General features: G+C 45.2%; 1 protein-coding gene across 1 annotated transcript in view; it reads right to left on the bottom strand.

Annotated features, from left to right (window-relative positions):
* Positions 1-25806, bottom strand: part of LOC125882777 (thyrotropin-releasing hormone-degrading ectoenzyme-like) — a 275288-nt gene that overhangs the window by 12743 nt on the left and 236739 nt on the right. Inside the window, exons 14-19 of the mRNA XM_049566632.1 lie at positions 20259-20406; positions 19981-20084; positions 17547-17654; positions 6783-6882; positions 4348-4408; positions 1419-1431 (exon numbers count right to left, since the gene is read on the bottom strand). Of these exons, the coding sequence (XP_049422589.1) occupies positions 1419-1431; positions 4348-4408; positions 6783-6882; positions 17547-17654; positions 19981-20084; positions 20259-20406 (534 nt within the window). The remainder of the gene's footprint in view (positions 1-1418; positions 1432-4347; positions 4409-6782; positions 6883-17546; positions 17655-19980; positions 20085-20258; positions 20407-25806) is intronic.

Here is a 25806-nt window from a genome sequence, read left to right as displayed (position 1 = left end):
TTTTTTTTTTTTTAAATTAACAAGAGGAAACATTAGCCTGTGGATCTTATGCTGTGTCTCAGATCTCGTACTTCTGTACTTACACTTAATATTTTGAGTGCATAAGTGCGTTCACACTGCGAAGTATGGAAAATGCAGTGCACTATGAGTACCTGGATGGTGCACTCACAACGGTCAAGAAGTTGAGTGTGGAACTATGGACACTTCTCGCCCTCAATGGTCACCCTCTTGGCTACGTAGCGGAAGGGGAGGGACCACTTTTCAAACTGAAAATGGCGGTCGAGGACTGTGCGACCGTGAACGTCGCTGCATTGTACAAATACATTTGTTTTCTGCACTAAGCACCACTATACTGTTGTCAGGTATAAGCCAGCAGTATGTTTGTTGGGTCAATTTAACAGTCTGTAATGATTTGGTACCACGAACAATAACGTGAATGCTAATGCTAGTTTGCTAACTAGCTAATTTACAGTTGTCATTTCGAGTGAGTGCTAACGTCCGTGTTTGGTTTGAGACAACACTACCCTGTCGAAATTCACGCACTACACCAATAAGCACAAAGTGCACATAGTATACTACATGGAAGTGTACTAATGGAAGTATGTGATTTGAGACACAGTTCATCATGACTTTCAGTAATCTGTGCAACGTTAGCATGCTAAAAATATTAACCAGTAAGTCATATTTCCATTTACTACTTAAATATTAGCCTATACTTTTAAAGCACACAGACATTCATCAATAAGCTTTATTAGTGTGATAAAACATGAGTCTGTGGATCTTATTTTAGCAGTTTAAATGCCTATGTCATGTTTACTTTTACTTTAACTTGCGTGGTAAAAGTATTGTCACAGTAATACTTTTACCACGCACACAGAGCCCTTGGAACATACCTTAGCATACATGCTAAAATACAGTTCATTCCGGGGAGTTAGCATTAGCTGCTAACTATCAACCTGCTAACATTAACCTGAGAGTCATTTAATTTTACTTAACCTAGCACAATAAACACGTAATATTACTCAAGAGCAGCCTGCATCAATGAAAAATGGTTAAAAAGCTAGCATGCTAAAACATTAGCACGGCTACATCTAGAAATCAATATGCTTAATATCATAAAACGACAGCGTGTGGATCTTAATTAGCATTCATTTTGGAGGAGTTAGCATGCTAAAATATTAACCACTTTGATCTCAATTAGCATATTAGAAGTGTGACTATATTCTTGGCAATTCTAATGTAAAAATGTGAGAATGCTAATGTTTCACAGTATGCTAAAATGTTAGTCTGTACATTTTGAAATATATTAACACATAAACACTTTATTAATATGATAAAACATTAGCCCTTGGATCATATTTTAGCATACATGATTAAAAACACATAGCCCATTTCAAGTTAGCACGCTAACTATTAACCTGTTTATATTAACTTGAGTCATATTAAAATTTCACTAAAATTAACACAATAAACATGTAATCTTACTCAAGATACTATATTATTGAAAAATTGTTAAAAAGCTAGCATGCTAAAACATTAGCACAGCTACATCTAGAAATCAATATGCTTAATATCATAAAGCATTAGCATGCAGATCTTAATTAGCATTAATTTTGGAGGAGTTAGCATGCTAAAATATGAACCTGTATGTCATGTTTTACTTTTTATCTAAATTAGTATATTCGAAGTGTGACGATATTCATGGCAGTGCTAATGTAAAAATGTTGGAATGCTAATGTTTTACAGTATGCTAACATGTTAGCCTGCACATCTTGAAATAAAAAAAAGAACAAAAAAACAAACAAACCAAACCCTTATCAATGTAATAAAAGTTAGCCTGTGGATCCTTTTTAGCTTGAATTTTGGAAAGTTAGCATGCTAAAATATTAACCCATTGCATATTTGAAAGTTTTAGCTAGGCTACATTAGCACAACAGAAATATAATCTTCACTTCAGTGATATAAGTAGGCTATAAAAAGTTTAAATGCTAATGACTATTAGTTGCTAAAATATAAGCCTTAGGTCTCGCTCTTACAATGTGGATAACATCTCTCAATATGCTAACAAAATGTACAATGCTAATGTTTGTTAGCATGTAACAATCTTAGCCTGTGGGTATTTTTTTAGCCTAACATGCCAAAAAAATGTAAAATGAAACATCAGTGCAAACATTAAACACATTAGGCTGATAATTACCAGCTGTTTGCTGAGTTTCAATTAACAGAACTGGAAATTAAACAATTTTGAACTGTTGGCTTGTAACATATTTCTCTGTCTCTGTATCGTCTCCAGGAAACCACATCACTGAGCTGTCCGACACAAACGCAGGCTGTATATCTGTTTATGTAAAACAGGAAGTAAAGGTCAAGTTGTGTGGAGGAAATTGACATTTTGTAGTTTTTGTTTTGTTGTTCAGAGCGGAGCTGGAGGGTGGAGCCATGAACGGGAGACACACACTCAGTCGAGCTACAGTAATCTGATTACTCCCTGTTTGTTTGGTTTCTTTGAGATGGATGGGAGTTACAGAAACCTGGTGATCACACACATACACAAATACACACACACACACACACACACACACACAGTTGGGTGTAAACACATGAACAAAGTTTATAAAGTGTTTTTTAAAGATATGAGACAGAGCGAGACAAAGAGACACAACACAGAACTTCACAATCACACTGATGTTTACTCATCCAGCCGTGTGTTCACACTTTACCTTCATCTCTTTCACTTTCTCTTTCCATTTCTCTGTATCGCTCTGTGTGTGTGTGTGTGTGTGTGTGTGTGTGTGTGTGTTTTGTTGCTGTCTTTTCATTAAACCACCAAATCAATTTTCTCTCTCTCTCTTCCCACAACCCCTCTGAGCTCAAACCATTTCCTGTGTGACCAATCAGTGTGTTTCTGAGGTGTGGTTCCTTTTATTGTGTGCGTGTGTGTGTGTGTGTGATAGCTGCTATCTGAACATGCAGTACTACCTCTCTGATTGCAGAACAGTTTACTGTGGCTGGAAAATCAATACCCAACACACACATACACACACATGGATCTGTCTCACTGTACAGTTTCAAGTGTGTGTGTGTGTGTGTGTGTGTGTGTGTGTGTGTGTGAGATCCATCCTCACTATTTTTCCTGACGAGAGATAGCGGCAGTTAGCTGGTGATAAAACACTGCGTTGTTAACTTACAGAGGGGCAGATCTACGTACATGTACGGCCTGAGGCAAACTCTCTCTGCAACCTCTCACACACTCTGCAGTCTGGTTCTCTCTCAGCGCGCCACCAAACCTTGCTGCAACTTCAAGAGCAAAAATCCGACAGTCATCGATTCTTTTTTTGGTCAAACTTTTGTGATACAGACACAGAGTTGGAGGAAGTATTCAGATCATTTCCTGTGGTGAAAATATTAACACCACACTGTGGAAATACTCCACTACAGGGAGAGGTCCTGCATTCAAAGCCTGATCGAAGTAGAAGTGCTGACGGTGCAGTAAACTCTTCCTGCTGTCGCTGTTTTCCATTTTCTATCATCATGTTTTTGGATGGATCTTCCTGCTGCAGTAATGTGTCATTTTCCTGCTGTAGATGTTTCACGTTTTTCTCATTTGAACTCCTTCGTATCCTGCAGTGTGGTATCATGTACAGTGACGCATCCTCACACAACGGTTCGTATCATATTCTACAAATCAGCGGCTCATCATATTCTATGTGATTGTCACATGTTTGCAGCATGGCTGTCCTGTGACAAGTCAGCTTTCATGGTGTGTGACAAACAGTCCTGTTTTCAGCTTTGTGATGATTAGAGGTGTCAGTTTGGCAACTAACCAGTTGGGTTCATTCATTCATTTTCATCCACCTATGCAGGGCTGTGTCTCGTGGGCAGCAGGCCCAAAGAAGTACTCTAGATGTCCCTCTTCCCAGCTCCTCCTGGAGGACCCCGAGGTGTTCCCAGACCAGGTGAGATCTATAATCCCTCCAGTGTGTTCTGGGTCTGCCCCGGGGCCTCCTACCAGCTGGACCAGGAGGATCCTGATCAGATGTTGAACCACCTCAACATGAAGGAGCAGCGGCTCTACTCCGAGCTCCCTCCAGATGTCTGACTCCTCCCCCTATCTCTAAAGCTGAGCCCAGACACCCTACAGAGGAAACTCATTTCAGACGCTTGTATCTGTGACCTCATTCTTTCAGTCACTACCCAGAGCTCATGACCATAGGTGAGGGTTTGGGGCGGAGATGGACCAGTAATCTGTAATCTGTAAAGTAACTAAAGCTGTCACATAATGTAGTGCGGTAATAAGATTTACCTCTGAGATGTGGAGGAGGAGAAACTCAACCTAACGTCTGCAACATATGGTGCTGGCACAGCTGAGAGCAGAAACTGTTTGGGAAACTCTCTTTGTATTTAAGAACTCTTTAACATCCCAGATCTGAGAATCATCTGTTGGAAAGTGTTGAACTGTCAGACAGTCTAACTTCAGTGATCTAAACCTAACTAACCTGAGTGCAGTATGAACGGGGAGAGTTCCCAGCAGCCTCTGAAGTTCCCCTGCAGCTCTACGCAGTGTTTTAGTGTCCATCAACTTATTGTTGTGGTTTTACAGCCGGCACCTTTACTGTTTGGCTTCAGTCTCACGGCTCTCATTAATCTGCTTTGGAGCAGCAGCAGCTGTTTTCAGCAAACAAGCTCTGATAAAGCCACTGTACTGTACTGTACCCGCTCGGCAGCAGCCAGCTGACAGACTCCGTTAGAGACGAGCTGCTGAACAAAGTGGAACATAAAATGTCAGAAGGTGACTTTAATCCTGCGTGTAACGAGGCGGGCAGTCACTTGTGTACCATTATCCGAAGGTAAAAAAAACAAGTATGTGACAAACCTTGGAAAATATAAATATTGATCAAATTAGTTTTTTCTTGCAGCTGCGGTTTAAACGAACCATGAGGGAGAGACTTTAAGCAGCAGCTTCTACCTTAATGTGCAGATCAATAATATTGAATAGAGTGGTTTCAAAGAGAGCTGTCTCATATATCCTTTGAAACATCTTTTGAGACATCTTTTGGTTTCATTGTGAGGTTAAACCATAAAGAAACTCAGAAGCAGCAGTGTGTCATTCGAACAATGTTCTCTCACAGAAAAACGTGAAATGCCTGCGACCTCTGAACACAACCTCTCGACACCGTGTTACATGGTGCTGCCACAGTGAAGCAGCAAATCTACTTGATTAGGTTTAGAAAAGGTGTTTATGGTGACAATAACTTCATTGTGAGGTGATGTGATATAATTATTGGCACCAGTGCCGGCACCACATAATGCGGTGTTAGGTACATAGATAGATACCTAACAGATACATATACAGAGATAGACAGCAGCGTTGGGCAGTTGTGTCATTACTAGGGTTGTCATGAGAACCGATACTTCGCTACCAAGTCGATGCCAACACGCAAAAAATACGTTGCTACCTGTTTTTTGTTTTTTTTCAGTACCGTAAGTACCGGATACAACTTTGCCCTCAGCGGGCCGTGTCCATTCCTGTCGGAACTGACAGGAGCAGTATACGTGCGTCAGTCGGTGCTGAGGACGAGCGCCGAAGAAGAACGCCTGCTGTCCATTGTCTTTGCTAACAATGGCTTCTACAAGTGCTGCTGCAGCCACAATACTTCGGCTTGTCGAAAAGTCAGGTAGTAGGAGTCGTGTGTGGAGAGGGTTAGGCCTCATTTACACCACTAGTGATGCCTTCGCGTCGCACTTGCAAACAGTCGCTGTTTACTCGCGTTTTCATTTCGGTGAGCATGTTAACAGGTTAGAGCATTCACACTGCATCCGTTCTACGCGCTGCTCGAGTCTCGCTGCTTTCGCGAACAAGCTCGAAAATAGAAGACACGCAACTTTTTTTGCACGAGTCGTGAGTTTGCGTGTGTTGTGACCTCTCTCAGCCACCGTAGACATCTCGAGACCTGACAGGCACATGTTTCATGTACTTACACATTTGTAGTGCTAAATATTAATTCTCCAAGCGTTGGAATAATCACTGGTGCGTGAACCTGTCCATCCTGGGCTTTGGGTCCAAACTCACTTCTTCTTCTTTGGGGTTTATTGGAGATTTGCAAACACGGTGCACTACCGCCACCAACTGTTCGGGTGTGGTTTGTATTTTGACGGGACAGCAGCGGCCGCTGCGCGACGCGTCTGTTTGGTTTTTGTGTGAATACATGTGTGCTGCCGCAATGCTTGCGGTGTAAATGAGGCCTCAGAGTTAAAGTTAAAGTTTGAAACAGTTTTAATAAAGCAGAGAATTTAGAAACACCTGAGTTCTGATTTTTGATTTTTATCATGGTATTGAATGAGTATCGAGAATTGAAGAAATTCACTGGTGTTGGTATCGACTACTGAAATTCTGGAATTGTGACAAGCCCAGGTATTTTACTAACTTAACTCTTTCATTAACATCAGTAGCTTCACATTAGTGATGTCACTACTATCAAACATCTTTTCAGTCGTGAAGGTGATCAATTGACAGAGTCGTGCGGCAGCGTCCATAAAAGTTACAGACAATAAACTGAGGAGAAGTCATGTGACTGACACCAGCGCCACACGGCAATGTAGCGTATTTCAAGAACAATACGCCTGTAAGACATGAAGAAGACATCGAAAAAACAGCAGCATGTTTATGACCTTCTCGCCTGTCGCCTCATTTGTTGTTGTGTCAAACTTTTGACTCCGCCCTCTAGTGGCATCTATTGGCTGCATCTGTGACATCATAATGTATCTATGCTTGGTACGTAAACGGAGAATAGATGAGGTTGTGTCCAGATGAACTCCCACACGTCCTCGTCCATCAGACTCACCCCGGTGCAGTAAACTATGTCTCTGATGTTCGGAGGGATCCTACAGAGACAGAGAGAAACATGAGGCCATCAACACATCTCCACAACAGCTGCTGTGTGTCACATTGTAGGGAAGTGTTTGATGTGTCTTCTGTGCAGAGACAGAGACAGGAAGTGAGAACGGGAGTGGACCAGGAGAGGTAATAAAGCTACAGTCCCTGATAAGACACGTCTGCAGGATTAAGCGGGAGTCTCTCTGGATGCTAAGAGAGGAATTCTGATTCCATTAGAGAGCTCCATTAAAACCTCCCCTCACCTCTCCTGTGGACTCGTGGTCATAAAATGCAGAGACAGACACTTTCCCACCAACTGGGACTTTGAAAAGTCTCTATAACACTAATTGGCATGTGCACTTTCTTTGTGTTGGGATGCGTTCAGAGTACAAATTATTACAGCAGAGCTGGATGGAACTTTTGTCTCAGCTGTTCTTGATATTTTCCAGATTTGAAGTCAAACTGTGACACGTATCAACAAAGCTGTCTGATGAGAGATGTTCTCTTTGATACTGAGCCGAGACATGCGACCCTGTCACCGGGCTCGCTTGGCAAACTGGTCCCAGATGAGGAGCTTTGATTGGGTTGACCTCTGAGTGGAGGCTGTGGGTGAACACCTGGTGGCTGAGCTTGTGCCAGGTTTTATGTCTTACTCCTTTACGAGCAGCCGAGACGAAACAACGTTTGTGTCTGTCTCTGAGTTACAGCCCAGTTCAAAGTCAAAGACACTGGTGTCACGACCGAACTATGGACCTGAACCCAAATGCACGACTCGGAATCAACGTTCAAAATAAAAGTTTTATTAATAAAAAAACACAAAATGAAAATCACTCCTGACAGAGGAAAAAACCCTACACTAATGGCATGGACACGACGCTGGTTCTCTCACACAAAGGATAAGACAGACTGGCACAGGACAAAAGGAGACGCAGACTATATATACACAAGGTAAGGGCACAGGTGGAAACAATCAGGGGCGGGGCAGACAATCAGACCAGCGGGAAAACACACAGGGGAAGGAGTTAGGAGTTAGCTTTCAAAATAAAACAGGAAATCACAAGACAACATAGACACGAGACAAAACTGATTAAATTGACTGAACATCGTGTCTTGGACATGACAACTGGGAATTTTGACAATATCTCCCACTTGGTGAAAACAACTTTAAAAGATCAGAAAATCCTCATCCGGCAAAAATTTTCTGTTGTTTTCTTTTTCTTTTTTGAGTCTAGTTCACTCCGGCAGATTCCTGCTCCTGCGCCAGAACCGTGACCTGGTATACCGCACCTGCCCCGCCACCCACACATATGACCCATGAGTTCCAGTCCATGCTGATCAGTTAAAACACAGATCAGCTCCGACACTGGTCGAGATCGGATCAGGACTTCCCTATTGGCCACACAAACTGTGTCTCAGTTTCCTCTGGTCGTCTCCTTCCTGTTGGGGAACAAGGCGGAGCTGGTGGTTGAGGTTGAGCCTCATAGAACTGGAGTTACTACAGGTAACTACTGTTTCTGTTGTTTAATACACTGAAAGTACTGACACACACACACACACACACACATACATACACACACACACACACACACACACACACTTCCAATGCCCCAGCTGGTTACTGGCCTGAATCATCACGAAAGCAAAAAGGTGAACATTTCCTTCACACTATAATGTATTTGTGTGTGTGTGTGTGTGTGTGTGTGTGTGTGTGTGTGTGTATGTATGTATGTGTGTGTGGTTGTGTGTGTGTACTTGACCTAAATTGTCAGTAAACCAAAACTAAAAAGTCATCACAATACAGTGAGTTCAGCTGGCAGCAAAAAATATATACTGAACACCGTGTGTGTGTGTGTGTGTGTGTGTGCATAATCTGTGTGTGTGCATTCTGAGTGTGTGCATAATCAGTGTGTGTGTATTCAGAGTGTGTGTATATACTAAGTGAGCGCGGAGTGAGTGATGCAGGGACAATTACATCATTCACCGACCTGGGAAATCATTTTAGAGATGCTCCACTTAAGAGCAAGCATCACACACACACACACACACACACACACACACACACGCACACACACACACACACTGCTGACTGTGGCGTTAAAGTCCTTCTCAGACGACATCTGTCAAACACTGCGCTGTGTGTATTCATGAATATGAGTGTGTGTAACAGATAACATGATGTCGCAGCTTCTACCAGGTTATTTATCAAGTGTTTATTTATTGCGGCTCCTGTGAGTTTACTGCGACAGCTCCTGTACGGCTACTCTAACTATTTTATCACCTGCCCTCCTGCAGCCGCCGCTGCTGCTATTTCTAATAAAAATAACAGTAATAATGTAGAGTTTCTCCTCTGCAGACGATAAAATGGAGGAGCAGAGTCTCTGGGAACCTCCAGATGGCTCTGATCCCATTAACTAACACACTCACTCTGTGTGTGTGTGTGTGTGTGTGTGTTTTAACAGTCTGTAGAGAATGTTTTATATCCTAAAGCTCCATCTTTCTCCTGAAATATCTCTCCCTCCCACTCAAGTCTTCTCTGCATCAGACTCCCATTCTGACAGTAAACATGTCCCTCCACCATCTGCTCTGTCTGTGTGTCTGTCTGTCTGTCTGTCTGACTCTGCAGTCTAAATGTCACTCTGAATTTTGAAAATCACCGCGGCAGAGTGATAAAACATTTAAAGTACCTGTCAGGTAGTTAAGTCTGACTGAAGATGGCTGCTGTGCTCTCACTGTGACCGCAGAGCAACAGACATGAGACTACACTGTCAGTCCACACGACTCAGGCTGGAGCAGTTCATGTGTTCATGCTGAAGAATTCACCATTTGTAGGCTGACGCAGGTAAGGTGAAACCAAAGTTCACAAGTGCAACATCTACATAAAAACCTTTATGCTATTTGTGGTTAGCGACGTATGCTGAGGTTAGCGCAACAAGCAGACTGGTGCGAGTCGGTGGAGCTGGGTATAAAGGCCCAGACACCAAACTGATTTTGGAGAATTAGCGGCAATGAAAGTTGCACATGAACACACCACAAAGACTCCAACCAATGGCCAACCAGCACATTTGATCCTGTGTGAGAGGACATAACTTTCCATACCAGCAGATGGAAGTTGTCAGCAATAGGCCTGGGTGATATTACAGTGGACCAGAGTATTCAGAAATCCTGATGGTATGATTTTCAAGACCGTCATAAGAGCAGGCGCCACCTTTTCTATTCAACTCATTGTATGTAGTGCACAGCACAGGCCACCATAGGTCAGTCTACCATCTCTTCTGACGAACAGGCAGCGGAGACAAAAGGATACTGAGACACTAGCCCCTTTGACACTGCCACGGCAAGCTGCGAGCGTTTAGACACAGAGAGCCAGATTGGCGAGTTGATCCGAGGTGCCCAATTTTCCTCCTCGTAGGGTAGACATATTGGTGGAACCCTTTTAGTTTAAACAGACCGAGGCGACCTTCTGCAACGGGAGGAGCTGTTGATGACTTGTGGGAGGAGCTGTTGATGACTTGTGGGAGGAGCTGTTGATGACTTGTGGGAGGAGCTGTTGATGACTTGTGGGAGGAGCTGTTGATGACTTGTGGGAGGGGCTGTTGATGACTTGTGGGAGGAGCTGTTGATGACTTGTGGGAGGAGCTGTTGATGACTTGTGGGAGGAGCTGTTGATGACTTGTGGGAGGAGCTGTTGATGACTTGTGGAGGAGCTGTTGATGACTTGTGGGAGGAGCTGTTGATGACTTGTGGGAGGAGCTGTTGATGACTTGTGGGAGGGGCTGTTGATGACTTGTGGGAGGAGCTGTTGATGACTTGTGGGAGGAGCTGTTGATGACTTGTGGGAGGAGCTGTTGATGACTTGTGGGAGGGGCTGGTGATGACTTGTGGGAGGAGCTGTTGATGACTTGTGGGAGGGGCTGTTGATGACTTGTGGGAGGAGCTGTTGATGACTTGTGGGAGGAGCTGTTGATGACTTGTGGGAGGGGCTGTTGATGACTTGTGGGAGGAGCTGTTGATGACTTGTGGGAGGAGCTGTTGATGACTTGTGGGAGGAGCTGTTGATGACTTGTGGGAGGGGCTGGTGATGACTTGTGGGAGGAGCTGTTGATGACTTGTGGGAGGAGCTGTTGATGACTTGAGGGAGGGGCTGTTGATGACTTGTGGGAGGAGCTGTTGATGACTTGTGGGAGGGGCTGGTGATGACTTGTGGGAGGAGCTGTTGATGACTTGTGGGAGGAGCTGTTGATGACTTGTGGGAGGAGCTGTTGATGACTTGTGGGAGGAGCTGTTGATGACTTGTGGGAGGAGCTGTTGATGACTTGTGGGAGGAGCTGTTGATGACTTGTGGGAGGGGCTGTTGATGACTTGTGGGAGGGGCTGTTGATGACTTGTGGGAGGAGCTGTTGATGACTTGTGGGAGGAGCTGTTGATGACTTGTGGGAGGAGCTGTTGATGACTTGTGGGAGGAGCTGTTGATGACTTGTGGGAGGGGCTGTTGATGACTTGTGGGAGGAGCTGTTGATGACTTGTGGGAGGAGCTGTTGATGACTTGTGGGAGGAGCTGTTGATGACTTGTGGGAGGGGCTGTTGATGACTTGTGGGAGGAGCTGTTGATGACTTGTGGGAGGAGCTGTTGATGACTTGTGGGAGGGGCTGTTGATGACTTGTGGGAGGAGCTGTTGATGACGCTGCACGTGCGAGCCACTGGCGGTGGATAAACAGGAAACAGCTGATAGCAGGAATTAGCGAGCAGCTAGTAGCAAGAGGGAAACACAAACCTGACAGACACTGTAAAGATGAGCAACTGGGGAGACAAGGAATTGTGCGCCCTCCTTGTCCTCGCAAACGAAGAGGCCATTAACCGTCAGATGACGGGGACGGTGAAGGACGGGCCGACTTACGAGAGAATCACCGAAGGACTGACCAGCCGCGGCTTCCCTCCCACGTCACTGTTTACGTCACACGCTGAGCTACACGTTTTGTTACTTGCTCACGCCCCCCATTGCCCCGAAAAAGGCACATTCTGTATAAACAAAAGTAGGTAGGCGGCATTTTGCTGCACTCCCCGATTTTGTTTTTATACTGCCAATGCTGAAAAAAGACTGATTGGGCTTTCCTGCAAATTTGCACAACTCCTGTCTAAAAAGGGTTACAGAGTGGTAGAGGAATAACACCTGGGCCACGCTGGCTGCATGAGTGGCACGTGTATGTCGCATCTGGTGCACAGGTCTGCAAACAGCCAGCCAACGAGTGAGAGAAACCACGAGCAAAACTGGATGTTTTATACGTTTAAATCTGTGAATTAAAGGTTTATTTCAAACAGACTGGACGTTTGGTCGGTGGAACAGTAGACTGACTAACTGGATGAGTAACAGGAGCATTAAGATGGTTTTGGCTGGTTTAATTTTGTTTCTGCTGAGTTTGAATTAAGTGCGACTTAACGAGGAGATTCAGCCAGTCTCAGGTCTGTGACCAAGACAAACAAGAATTCAGCAGCTGTGCAGTTAGTTGTTCAGTTGTATTTCTCTGTTCCTCGAACCAAAACTAAAATGTAACAGTGGAGATTTCTTCCCTCTGGTGCGACCAAATGAAGCCGACTACAGGTGTGAAGGCAGCCTTGGAAATCAAAAGTGTTTCTTGTTGTTCTGAACACTTGAAGGCAAAGTGATAAACAGCCCATAATAGGCTGAGGAGAGATGTCTCTACTCGCAATCGTTCATGGCGTTGAACTCAGGTGTTGATATGAAAAGGCAGCAAATAGTTCAAACCAAGCTTCCTTTCTCAGCGCTCAACAGCTGACAGTAACATCCTGAAGTGTTCATGATGTCAGAATTTTTAGCCTCAGGAAATCTTTGGTCTTTGGTGTGTTCGTCAGTTTTCTGACACTGAAGCGAATCCGAGCGATGTGGAGACACCATCATCATCATCATCATCATCATCATCACAGGAGAAACGTGCAGCAGTGAAGCCACAGTAAACCTGAGCCCAGGTAATGTACCAGCACAGAAACACTGCATACAAAGACACGGGGCAGGTTAATGGGGGCCCAGCGGTTCATTGTTGCCCCGGGACCCCCCGCCAGGTTAATCCATCAGTGGCTGCAGCTCCACCAAGATACATTTGAAACAGCTCTTTTTTTGGGATCCATTTAGACGGTTCATTTACAATAAAGCCCCAGTGGGACATGATTCATAATCCAGAGGGATGTGGGCTCTGCAGTAATTACACTCTTTGTCCTGGACTGGATTTTAGCCAGAGTCACATTACAGCAGGTGGTTTCCTGACACCCTGTTCATGCAGGAGACGCAGGTGTGACGCAGGTCTGCTGTTTGACTCATTTCAAAGCCTTTTCTCTTTCTGTCACTATAACTGTAGTTTCATACACGTCGCTGCAGGAGCACAGAATTAATGTACTGAGAGTTACACAGGTGCTGCATTAACTTACCTTTCATGTTCTCTCCTTTTTTAATAACAGAGCAAAGTCAGACGAGCGCTCTCCTGCCAGAGATTTTAATTAGAAACCAAAGAGCAAAATACATGTCGGCATCATGCGTTACTGCAAACCACAGATATGTTTCATTCACACGTTATTATGGAGCCAAGACGCCACTTTCTACAGCACTATACCGGCAAGAAATGCAGAGATATCTCCTAGAAAAACTAAACCGCTTTTTGTGGCACTATCGCGACAGCAGACGCAGCAATTTCTCAGTAGAAAACAACCACTTTGTATGGCACTATCTTGACAAGAAATGCAGAGATATCTCGTAGAAAAAATAAACTGCTTTTTGTGGCACTATCCCGGCAGGAAATGAAGCAGTGTCTTGGTAAAAACAACCGCAATTTGTGTGTAACCCGAACCCTATCCTGGCAGGAAACAAGCAACAGGTCACTAAAGAAACCACCCACCTTTGGTGCCTAAACAGCTGCTCAGACACGACAGTGTCCTGGTAAAAACAGACAGGTTTGTTTGTTGGTCCTGAAGCATGGTCTGCAGCCTGGCAGGCATCCTGCAGCTCATATACACTTACGTATGAAAAGTACATATGTGACGTATTCGTGTTATGCAGATAAGTGCCAAAAGTCTCCTCTGGGGACCGGGCTTTTAATTATTGTGGCACTCAATAAAAAGCAGGTCTGTAATGAATGCTGGTGCACTGGGAGGAAATCCACATACATGTGATCCTCAGATTAAAATCACTGAATAGAGCATGGAAAAAAAAGAATCACCCCTGGAGAGACGAGTCCTTCATGAATGCAGATTTATTCGGCACCTTCCCAACTCTGAAAATGGAGTGTTTCCAAATTACTTCCCAAATTTGAAAAGGCCACACTCTTGTTGTCGTGAGGACAGAAAAATGGAGCTTTTCCAAAAAGTGCTGCCATATGGTCGTCATGTGAACCGCTCCCTCGCCGCCTGCTCTGCAAACAACAACTTAACTTTGAAAGCGAGAGGACTGGAAAAGACATTTGGTGTAAAGGGCAGCGAAATATTCGGCTGCAGACGCTGAACTTTGAGAAAACAAGTTGTAAACAAGAATCTGACATTAAGTGAGGACGTGACCTGCTCCGTCTCTCAGAGTCCGCTCATAAATGTGGCGGGTGGAGTGTGAAACGCTGTTTAATTTAGCCTTTTTAATTTAAGCACCCCTCTTATCACCCGCTCCCTGCTGTCCTGTACAGAAACACCAGCATCTGTTTCTGTTTAATTTGCTGTTTGAAATCTAATTTTGCACATCTCGTTAAGGACCCAGAGGGAGCGAACGAGCCAGGAGCACATGAAAGAGAAACAGTTAAAGGCAGACAGGACAAGACGGAGAAAAGAGAAGAATGAGAAGTAGAATAAAACAAATGGATGTGAAGGTGGAGCTGCTGCAGTGCTTTTTGTTTTCACTTTTACCTTCAGACGTTAAAATTAAGAGCCCAACATGAGCTGACTCTGGGTGTCAGAAATGTTTACTCTGCTGAGATACTTCAACTTTAAGAAAATGGAATAATACAATATATTCAGCAGAAAGTTTTTGCCTGAAGCAGCTCATATTTTTTCATTTTGTTTGTGAGGCTTCAGGTGGTGGCGCTGCAGCGACCAGATTTATTCTGGACTTTAGTTTTACTCCAGTCAAGACAGTGTTTTACATTTATACATCGTTTAAACCTGCTGTTGTCACACATCTGGGATCACAATGGACCCCTCTGTGTCTGTCTGTCCACACCTGGCATTAAAGTGTGTCTCCACGTGTGTCTCAAGTGACTGCGTGTTCCTGCTCTAGATGCAAATATACTCATGAATCATTTTCTTTATCATGAGACAATGTCCAGATAAAACAACCACTTCATGTCACACTATCCCTGCTGAAAGACAGGGACAGGTCTCTAAATGACACCCACATTTGGTGCCTGAAAAAAGCCGCTGAAAACGCAGCAATGTTTTGGTAAAAAAAAAAAAAGAAAACACTGCTTGTCACGACAGCATTTAACCAAGAATTGCAGCGATTTCTCAGAAACAATCAGACGCTTTTTGTGTCACTATCTGGTGAAAAAACAGCGATGAGTTGCAGCAGCTCGGTCCATAGAGACTCGACGTGGGAACTGATGTCCTCGTCCAGACCAACTATGGAGCGTGGACTGGTAGCTGGAGAGGTACCAGCTCACCAGTGCCCTTGAGCAAGACACCAAACCCTTAAGTGTTCAGGGCACCTGACCAAGGCAGCCTCCTCATTCTGACATGTCGCTGTTTAATACATACACACGTCCTGTTTGTGCATGTGTGTACAATTCGGGGCAACAGAGTGAAAATATTGAACTTGCCCTCCAGGATTAATAAAGTATATCTTCTTCTTCCTCTTCTCTACAAAACTCCCACATTTGGTGCCTTAAAGCTGCTGAAAGCACAGCCATGTTTTGTTAAACAAACAGTTGCTTTTCTTGGCACCATCCCAGCAGGAAATACAGCGAAGTCTCTGCAGAAAACAACAAAAGAAATACATTTCCATTATATAACCTAGTGGTCAAGTTTGCAGATGACACGACCATTGTGGGTCTTATTAGCAACAACAACGAGGCAGCGCACAGGGAGGAAGTCTGGACACAAACCAAAGAAATAATCATAGATTTAAAAAAAACAAAACAAAAACACACTTCATACTGAGCTGTGCATTGACAGGGAGAAAGTGAAATACACACTTCTGAAGGCCTCACATGGAGCCTTAACACCTCACACCTGATCAAGAAGGCCCAGAAGCGTCTCAGAAGCGCAACAGACTTCCTCAGAAGCTGCTCGTCAACTTTTACAGATGCACCATCGAAAGAGTACTAACTTATGGGTGCACAGCCTGGTACTCCAGCTGTACCGCAGCGGAGAGAAAAGACCTTCAGCAGGTGGTTAAAACAGCTCAGTGGATCGTCAGCTCTCCACTCCTGCAGCTGAGCAACATCTACTCAAGCTGCCTCCACAAGCGGGCCTCCAACATCCTTAAGACCACTCTCACCCTGGACATTCCCTGGTCAGCAGCCTCCCTTCAGGCAGGCTGAGAACCATCCGAGCCAGAACCAACAGACTAAAAAACAGCTTCTTCCCAAGAGCTGTGGATTCTCTCATAAACACACACATACGAACAGTACAAGTGCATTATCTATTTATTTATTACCTTAACCTATTTATGCTTTTTTTATGCTGATTGTTGGAGCTGCAAACGAAATTTCGTTGTGTTTTTTATATGCAATGACAATATCTATCTATCTATCTATCTATCTATCTATCTATCTATCTGCTGCTGCTGTGTTAGCTTGTGCTAACCCGGTTTATTCTCACTCCCAACTCGTCAACTACCGCTGCTTTGTCAGTGATGTTGGCGTCAGGGTGTCTGTGTCTGCGTGCAGCCAGACTGAGACTGTCATTAAGTAAATCTGGTTTCAGCACAAAGTAAGAATCTGTGTTTTTATAGCTGCGACCTCCAAACACACAGAAACATTTTGGTTGTTTCTGGCATTATTTTTCATTCCTTCCCACCTCTGGTGACACAAAGGTTAAATAAAGACAGTCAGCTGCAGTGTGTGTGTGTGTGTGTGTGTGTGTGTGTTGGAGGACTGCAGTGGGATTAGGATCCTGCAGGTCCTGTGGGACCCAACACAAATCTTGTGGGAGCAGGTGGTTTTAACTTTGCTGCCTCTGAGAGCGGCTGTGGATTGATCGCTGAACAGCACCACCAGGCACAGGAGCCCAAAGTGTAACGTGTGGCTCAGAGACACATGCTCTGACCAGTGAGAGACAAAGTGATGCACAACCATCACAGTCTGTGTGTCTTGCCCCTGTGTGTGAGAGGTGGTGGGGCCCTTTGCATATCTGCGCCCAGGGGCCCGTTGTCTCTTAATCCGCCCGTGGCAGCAGGAGGTTAAAAAGTGTCTGATGTCTGGTGTGTCATATATGTGGAAACATGACGCAGGATGTGAGAAACATTTCCATGTGTGCAGGTGAGAGCTGCATGAAATACATATTAATTACATTAAACTGCTGCCAACTGTGACTGACTGTCACACGCTGTACATGTGTAATCAGGCAGCGACGAAGCCTCTGGGCCACGAGTACAGAGCAGATACAGGAGCTGAGGGAGCGGGATTAATAAAACAGTCCACGCAGAGCCGTGTGTGTGTGTGTGTGTGTGTGTGTGTGTGTTGGTACCTGTTCTTGTTGCTGGAGATCCAGTCAGAGATGTAGGCGACGGCCTGACGGTGGCACTGCTTGTTCCCAAAGCTACACGCTAACATGATGAGCTCCCGCTGTAACTCCCTGAGGACAGAAAACATCACGTTAATACAATTCTTTTGTCTGTCATCAGATAATTAAATTAAAGGAACATCGTGATATTTTACAAAAGCCTTTCTCATGGACGGTAGATTTAAGTTTCATCTCTTTCATCTCAGTTCCAGGACTTATTTAGCGTAGCTTAGCACAGACTGGAATCAGGAAGAACTGTTGGTGTAGCTTAAGTTGGTTTATTTGTTGCCTGATAACAGCTGACTGTGAGTAAGACGGTGATCAAGCGGAGCTAATCTGCCTTACTGGACCTGATAGAATTTGTTTTGTTCCTGAAAATCATATCAAATCATATTCAAGGAGTAGATATTTATACATCAATGTCTGTAGCCCTTTTTAAACAGGAGTTGTGCAAATTTGCAGGAAAGCCCAATCAGTCTTTTTTCAGCATTGGCAGTATAAAAACAAAATCGGGGAGTGCAGCAAAATGCCGCCTACCTACTTTTGTTTATACAGAATGTGCCTTTTTCGGGGCAATGGGGGGCGTGAGCAAGTAACAAAACGTGTAGCTCAGCGTGTGACGTAAACAGTGACGTGGGAGGGAAGCCGCGGCTGGTCAGTCCTTCGGTGATTCTCTCGTAAGTCGGCCCGTCCTTCACCGTCCCCGTCATCTGACGGTTAATGGCCTCTTCGTTTGCGAGGACAAGGAGGGCGCGCAATTCCTTGTCTCCCCAGTTGCTCATCTTTACAGTGTCTGTCAGGTTTGTGTTTCCCTCTTGCTACTAGCTGCTCGCTAATTCCTGCTGTCAGCTGTTTCCTGTTTATCCACCGCCAGTGGGTCGCACGTGCGGCGTCATCAACAGCTCCTCCCACAAGTCATCAACAGCTCCTCCCACAAGTCATCAACAGCCCCTCCCACAAGTCATCAACAGCTCCTCCCACAAGTCATCAACAGCCCCTCCCACAAGTCATCAACAGCTCCTCCCACAAGTCATCAACAGCCCCTCCCACAAGTCATCAACAGCTCCTCCCACAAGTCATCAACAGCTCCTCCCGTTGCAGAAGGCCAGCTCAGTCTGTTTAAACTAAAAGGGTTCCACCAATATGTCTACCCTACGAGGAGGAAAATTGGGCACCTCGGATCAACTCGCCAATCTGGCTCTGTGTGTCTAAACGCTCGCAGCTTGCTGGCAAAACGGTCCAACATTCGCCGAAAATCTGGCAGTGTAAAAGAGCGTTTTAGTGGAAAGGTTGAAGGTGTTTTATTATGGAGGTACAACTCCAGTGAAATGTGATCGCATCAGCTCCTTTTTTACGTCGTCTTCCATCGCTGCTGCAGCTTTACAATCGTCCATGTTCCCACATGGTTCTGGTGATCCATGGTTTCTGGTTGTGGAATGATTTAACTGTCCACACATCCCGAACTCAACAAGACAGCTGCAGGGTCGCTCCTACAGTTCGGTGAATCAAAGGATCTCACAGTTCCTGATATCCTGTTGGAAACTGATGCAACATGGAGGTCGTCCAGTTTATTTCCAACGTCTGTACGCTGGCTATCAGGACGCTAGCTCAGCTGGTGTCCATCCTTCTCCATCTTTCTTTGGTGTTTACTGATGTACCATCAACACTTGCAAAATAAACACAGGAGCCTAAATTTAGCACACATTTAGTGAAGCTGACAGAGAGGCGGCTGGAACGGTCCACGCCACGTCATGTCAACATGGAGAGGCAGTGCTTGGTTTTAATGCACCACGAATGGTGATTTTAGTTTTGGCCTTCTTTGGATTTATCTTTTCCTTTGGTGACATTTGAGTTTGTTTCATTCTCCTGAGACTGAAGACGGTTCTGTGTGCTGCTGCCTTTTATTAATTAAAATATTCATTAATTTCTGACACTGCACTGCAACTATTGTTCTCGTATTTTACGCCTGTCTTACAATATTTCAACTCACTTTTATTTCCTACTTCCCGACTCTTTAATGGCATTTTTAATTGCATTTAATTGTCCTTTTATAATGTGTTTCTTCAGCACTTTGTCTCGATGCTTTTGATGTTTTATGTTTGAGCACTCTGAGCTGCCTTGCTGCTGAAATGTGCTGCAGAAACTGACTCGCTCATATTCAGTAAATGTGGTAAAAGGTTTCCTGTGAGGACTGAACGTTGTGCTAATGTGGTGTTTTATGATTTGTTCTTCAACAGTGAGAGCAGGTGTGTTTGGAGACGCCCACACAGTCTGATCACTGCGACCTACAGCTCTGAGCTTTCTGTTGGGTGATTAAAATAAACCCTTCAATGCTATTAATGTGTGTGTGTGTGTGTGTGTGTGTGTGTGTGTGTGTGTGTGTGTGTGTGTTGCATACTCAGTCTGGTAGGATGCCTGCAGCACGTTGCCCTCGCTGCTGGGGCCGTTTGTTGGCCAACCCATCTGATGGTACCGTGATGCAACCTGCTTCAGCACATAGTCCTGATAACACACAGAAACACACACACACACAGATTTAAGAGTTAATCAACAGGCATCGGGGCGTCAGTGCTGCAGAGACACTGCGCTCAGCTGACACGGAGCCGTTACTGACGGACTGATTGATTGATTGATTGATTGACTGAAGGACTGATGGAGACAGTAGTTTGTGTTTACACTGAACAGGCTGTACTCATCCGTGCGGTCCAGCAGTTTGTCCAGCTGGTAGAGCGCTCGGCTGGCGGAGTGCCACGGCAGGAAGGACGACTCCTCCGGCAGGTAGCCAATCAGCTGCAAGGGGATGCCCTGTGGGAGGTACCCGGCCCTGAGAGAGAGACAGAGAGAAGACGTTTAACACCAAGCTGTCACTTCACAAACACCTTCATCTTGGCCCAGTCATACCAGCTCACACCACAATGTTCTCTTCTTCTGTGGTGTTTTTTCTGTTGACTGGTGAAAGTGAAGCTGGAGACAAGAGACATGGAGAGAGGTAGAGTGAGGATGAACCTGGCTGGAATCAAGTATCAGATTCATGGTCTGGGACAGGACTTACACACCAACTTGTCATTTGGAGCTCCGCCTGGATCTTCTCATGGTAAAAACACTGTAGAATGGTCATACTTTGAGCAGTCTTCTTCAAATTTGAAACAAGTGTTCATTGATAGTGTGCCTACAGCCCCACAGTGTCATTTACCTGCTCAGATGAAGCCACAGACAGTTATTCATCCTGAAACACATTTTTTATTTTATTTTAGGCAAAATCTTCAACTTGTTACTGACTTCAGAGGCCCATTACTCTGTCTCTGTATCACCTAGAGTGTTTCTGACACTTTCACAAGAAACTTCAGAGAGTTTTCTTTCTGGCAAGACCTCATGCATGCATGTAGTCAGAGTGGTTCAGAAGCTACAGACATTTTAATTTGGGTATGTCATTTTAGGCGTTTTTGCTACAACATGGGGGTGGAGTGCAAGAGGTTAAACTAAACACAGGCTGAGGAGTAAAAACTTTGAGGTCACTCTTTATTGTAGTGACTGAAACACACTCGTTAGTCTCTGCTGTCTTCAGGTCGGTTGATTCAGCGTGATGACAGTCACAATCCCCCAGCTGCAGAGTTGAGGGAACATTTTGTTCAATGGAAACTTTGGTATTAAACTATTTTCATTACAAAATAAGAGCACTGAGCAAACACGTTCCTAAAAGGCAACAGGTCACAGCAGGGTGTAAAAGAGCCTCACCTGGGCCACACCTGAGCCTCACCTGGGCCTCACCTGGGCCACACCTGGGCCACACCTGGGCCAATATGCTTCATGATATAAAGCTCATCACCTTCCATCAGACTTCCTCTTTCCTCACGGTGCAACTACTGTTGGTTTGCTTTGTCTACAGACATTTCCTCACTCCCATACACACAGACATGACTGATGATTGACTTTCACCTTCATTTGGTTATTTATCATTGTTTTGGAAATAAATAAGCTTTTAACTTTTTGTAAACTTGTCTCACATCCTTGTTGCAGCCTGAGAGCTGGGTTGTAACAAGGCCTTGATGCATCAAGCCGAGGGTCGTCCGTTGGTCAAAGCTGTGCCATCAGTGAGCATCTAGTTGTGTCCCACAGCGCTGGCCCCCATCAGGCCCAGTCGGCTTCTTTGAGACCGATTCAGCATGTTGAACTGGCGTTGGCATAGCAGAACCTGCCGGTGAGTGATCTCCCTCTGACTGTCAGCTGAGCTCAGGTGAGGAGCAGAGAAGCGTCCCGAGGGAGTGAGACCAAAACCTACTTGTTCCATGAGGTCAGATTATTTTTCTCTTCAGCAGAAATGTTTCCTGATGGTTTGTGTTATTGTTCACTGGCGCAAACGTGCTAACTGGCCAACTAGCATCAAGACGCTCTTCCTGTTTCCCTTTTTGAGCGATGAATAAAGACGTGCTAGTTGGCCGTCAGCTGTAGTCTTTGTGGTGTGTTCATGTGCAACTTTTTGGCCGAGACACGGCAACATCAGGTAAACCAGCAGAGGGGCACCATCGCCGCTAGTTCTCTGAAGTCAGTTTGGTGGGTCTTAACAATGACTGCATTTATTTACAACAGTGGTACCAGGAAACAGAACCAACACCACCCAGCTGGCACCAGACATCGACATGACGTCAGAAGGACGTTGGACTCTTGCATCGGACAGACACTCAAGTGACCACCTGTGGGTCCGAAACCATCGACATCACTGAATATGTTTGATCAGAACAGCTCGCCAAAAACATGAAACTGAGATGAATAGAGTTAAATAAAAGAAGAAGAATTTTTGGACCAACTTGTTCTGCACTGAAATATTTTATAACTCTTTCTGGACTCTGAACTGACACACACAGGTGCACTCTGGGACATTAATTCAATTTGAAGCCTGATCCTGATGTACGTCTGATCTCTAACCCTCAGACTGAGTGTGTGTGTTTGTATGTGTGTGTGTGTGTGTGTGTGTGTGTTAATAAACTACAGTGCGAACACATTAAGAAAAACTTGGCCTCTAAATGCCACCGGAGCTATTTAGCTGCTCGGGTTACATCCACCTCCTCATGAATATTAACCAGCGTCCTTTGTGTTGTCATTAACATTCATGATGTTTGGATGGAGGGGGAGGGGGTCCTGCGTCGACCTTCAGCCCCACCCACAGCTCATGAATAGTAATGAGACAGGCAGTCGAGGACAGAGAGTGAACTCAGAGAGGTGATGCTACTTTTATTGGTTTTATTCGGATTATTGGTGTTGGAGTGACCGTGGAGACATTTATGATTTCACAGCGACCGAGAGCGAGCGCTGACCTTTACCCAAGAGCTGTCAATCAAAGTGAGCGGCAGACGCACAGAGGAGATGATCTCATGTTCTTCTACCAAAATTGTTTTACGGACTGTTTTATTAATTTACAGACAGACAGACAGGCTGAGAGAGAGACAGCCCTCCACTGAGAGTTAATCTGTTTGAGATAAGACTCTCTAAGTCTTTGAGCAGCCAGCGAAACTCTAAACTCCAGACCGTCATATTTCCATAATCTGCCTCATATCCAACCTCCACACGCTCATCTCCATTCCCATCATGCACCTGGCCTCTGAGACCATTACCATAATCCATCCAGTTTGCAGCAAACTTCCTGTTTAGCCGACGAGTGATGATATAAAACACGGAGGCAGCCAGAGGCACGGCCATGGCAACAGCATCCAGCATCATTTATCTGTTTATTTGTCCATCACTTGTTTTCCCATTTTTCAACTTGCAGACGCACACTGTCACGCCACGCTTAGCGCATGTGATCTGTCGTCAAGGCAACAGCTTCTTATTCTCTGTGAAGGTCTTTTTATTTTCTGCCTTTTTGTTTCTCTGTGTCTCTGTTCTTGCAAATGTTCTCCTTCATTTTCCAAAAAATGTGAAGAGACAAAACAAAGAAGTATCGTGGTGGAGCGGTGATCTGTGCTGCAGAACAAGAACAATGTTCCTTTCTGTTTTCCATCTCTCTGTATTGTCTACTATTAAAAAAAGGCGTTTAAATATTCTCTCACAAGAATCTTGTGGATGAAACCCATGCTGCCACAGGGAGAACATGTCAGAGCACCTGGAGGAAACCCACGCTGACACAGGGAGAACATGTCAGAGCACCTGGAGGAAACCCACGCTGACACGGGGAGAACATGTCAGAGCACCTGGAGGAAACCCACGCTGACACAGGGAGAACATGTCGGAGCACCTGGAGGAAACCCACGCTGACACAGGGAGAACATGTCGGAGCACCTGGAGGAAACCCACGCTGACACAGGGAGAACATGTCGGAGCACCTGGAGGAAACCCACGCTGACACAGAGAGAACATGTCGGAGCACCTGGAGGAAACCCACGCTGACACAGGGAGAACATGTCGGAGCACCTGGAGGAAACCCACGCTGACACAGGGAGAACATGTCAGAGCACCTGGAGGAAACCCACGCTGACACAGGGAGAACATGTCAGAGCACCTGGAGGAAACCCACGCTGACACAGGGAGAACATGTCAGAGCACCTGGAGGAAACCCACACTGACACAGGGAGAACATGTCGGAGCACCTGGAGGAAACCCACGCTGACACAGGGAGAACATGTCAGAGCACCTGGAGGAAACCCACACTGACACAGGGAGAACATGTCGGAGCACCTGGAGGAAACCCACACTGACACAGGGAGAACATGTCGGAGCACCTGGAGGAAACCCACGCTGACACAGGGAGAACATGTCAGAGCACCTGGAGGAAACCCACACTGACACAGGGAGAACATGTCAGAGCACCTGGAGGAAACCCACACTGACACAGGGAGAACATGTCAGAGCACCTGGAGGAAACCCACACTGACACAGGGAGAACATGTCGGAGCACCTGGAGGAAACCCACACTGACACGGGGAGAACATGTCAGAGCACCTGGAGGAAACCCACACTGACACAGGGAGAACATGTCAAGCACAGAAGGGCTCCAGCTGACCGGTGGATTCAAACCTGGAAGCCTTTTACTGTGAGGTGACGTCCTAACCACTGCGCCACCATTTTCACTTCAAACTGATTTCCTGAACGTTCCTTGAGCTTTTTCTCAATTCTTTTTTCAAAAACATTGAGCAAATGTAATCAACAAGGGATCTGAAAATGAGGAGGGGGGGAAATGCTTTGAAAACTAATTTATGTACTTTGGGTTTGCGTCAGTGGGACATGTACATGCTGCTCCCCAGAGGTTAAACCCTTTTGATTTTAATGACTCCATCATGTTTCCGCAGCAGCACCACCCTCGGGATGAACGTCACACTCTCAGTCCCGTCCCCGGTCGGCCTCTAGGGGCCGTCCTTCTGTTCACACAGAGCCAGGAAAGTGACGAGATTATAGATTTTTAATTTTCCCCTCTCATTTACAGTCTGCGTGTGTGTGTGTGTGTGTGTGTGTGTGTGTGTGTGTGTGTTGTCGTCTTAACGAGCTCATTAACTCGTTAACATCGTTAAGGGCCAGTTAATTGTTTGTCCATTAGCCATTAGCAAGGCTCAGTGGAGAGCTAACGAGGGACTGCTGCGGTCACACACACATACACACGCACACACACAGAGAAAGAAGAGAGGCGACATCCATCACTGTTTAAGCGCACACTCACAGAGACACAGCCATTTATTACTGCTAAACTGCTGCTAAACTAGCTCCACACACACACACACACACACACACACACACACACACACACAGTCCTGCCACCACCAATCAGCATTTAGCGCCGTGTGGTTTGCTTCACGTCTCAGCCAATCAAACTAAGCAGAGGAGGAATCAGCATTCCTGAAGTTAACTCAGAGATTAAAGATCATCAAACTGTCGTCAACTCAATGATCAGAAATCTGAAATGTAAAAAAAAGCTGAAATAAAGAACGTGTAATTTGTCACCAGCAGCTTTTCTGCTTCTGACCTTTGTGTTGAGCTCGACACATTCAGGACGTCTCCGGAACTCATCACAACCTTCTCATGTGACTCTGGGTGAGAACACGAGATCATTAGGACGTAATAAGATTGTCTTGGATCAGTTGATCTCAGCTGGGCTCACATTTTTGTACTTTGTGCCTTAAGTTGTACCAGCAGCATCAGCGCTGTACTGACCAAAGTCATTCCTGACATTTCAGAAGACTGAAACACTTGCTAACAAGAAGTCAGACAAGTCAACAAAAGCACTACCAAAGTACACCTG

Source organism: Epinephelus fuscoguttatus, linkage group LG22 (assembly GCF_011397635.1).
Source record: "Epinephelus fuscoguttatus linkage group LG22, E.fuscoguttatus.final_Chr_v1".
Lineage (NCBI taxonomy): Eukaryota > Metazoa > Chordata > Actinopteri > Perciformes > Serranidae > Epinephelus > Epinephelus fuscoguttatus.
The sequence above is the reverse complement of the archived record's forward strand: the minus strand, read 5'-3'. Positions and strand labels throughout refer to the sequence as shown.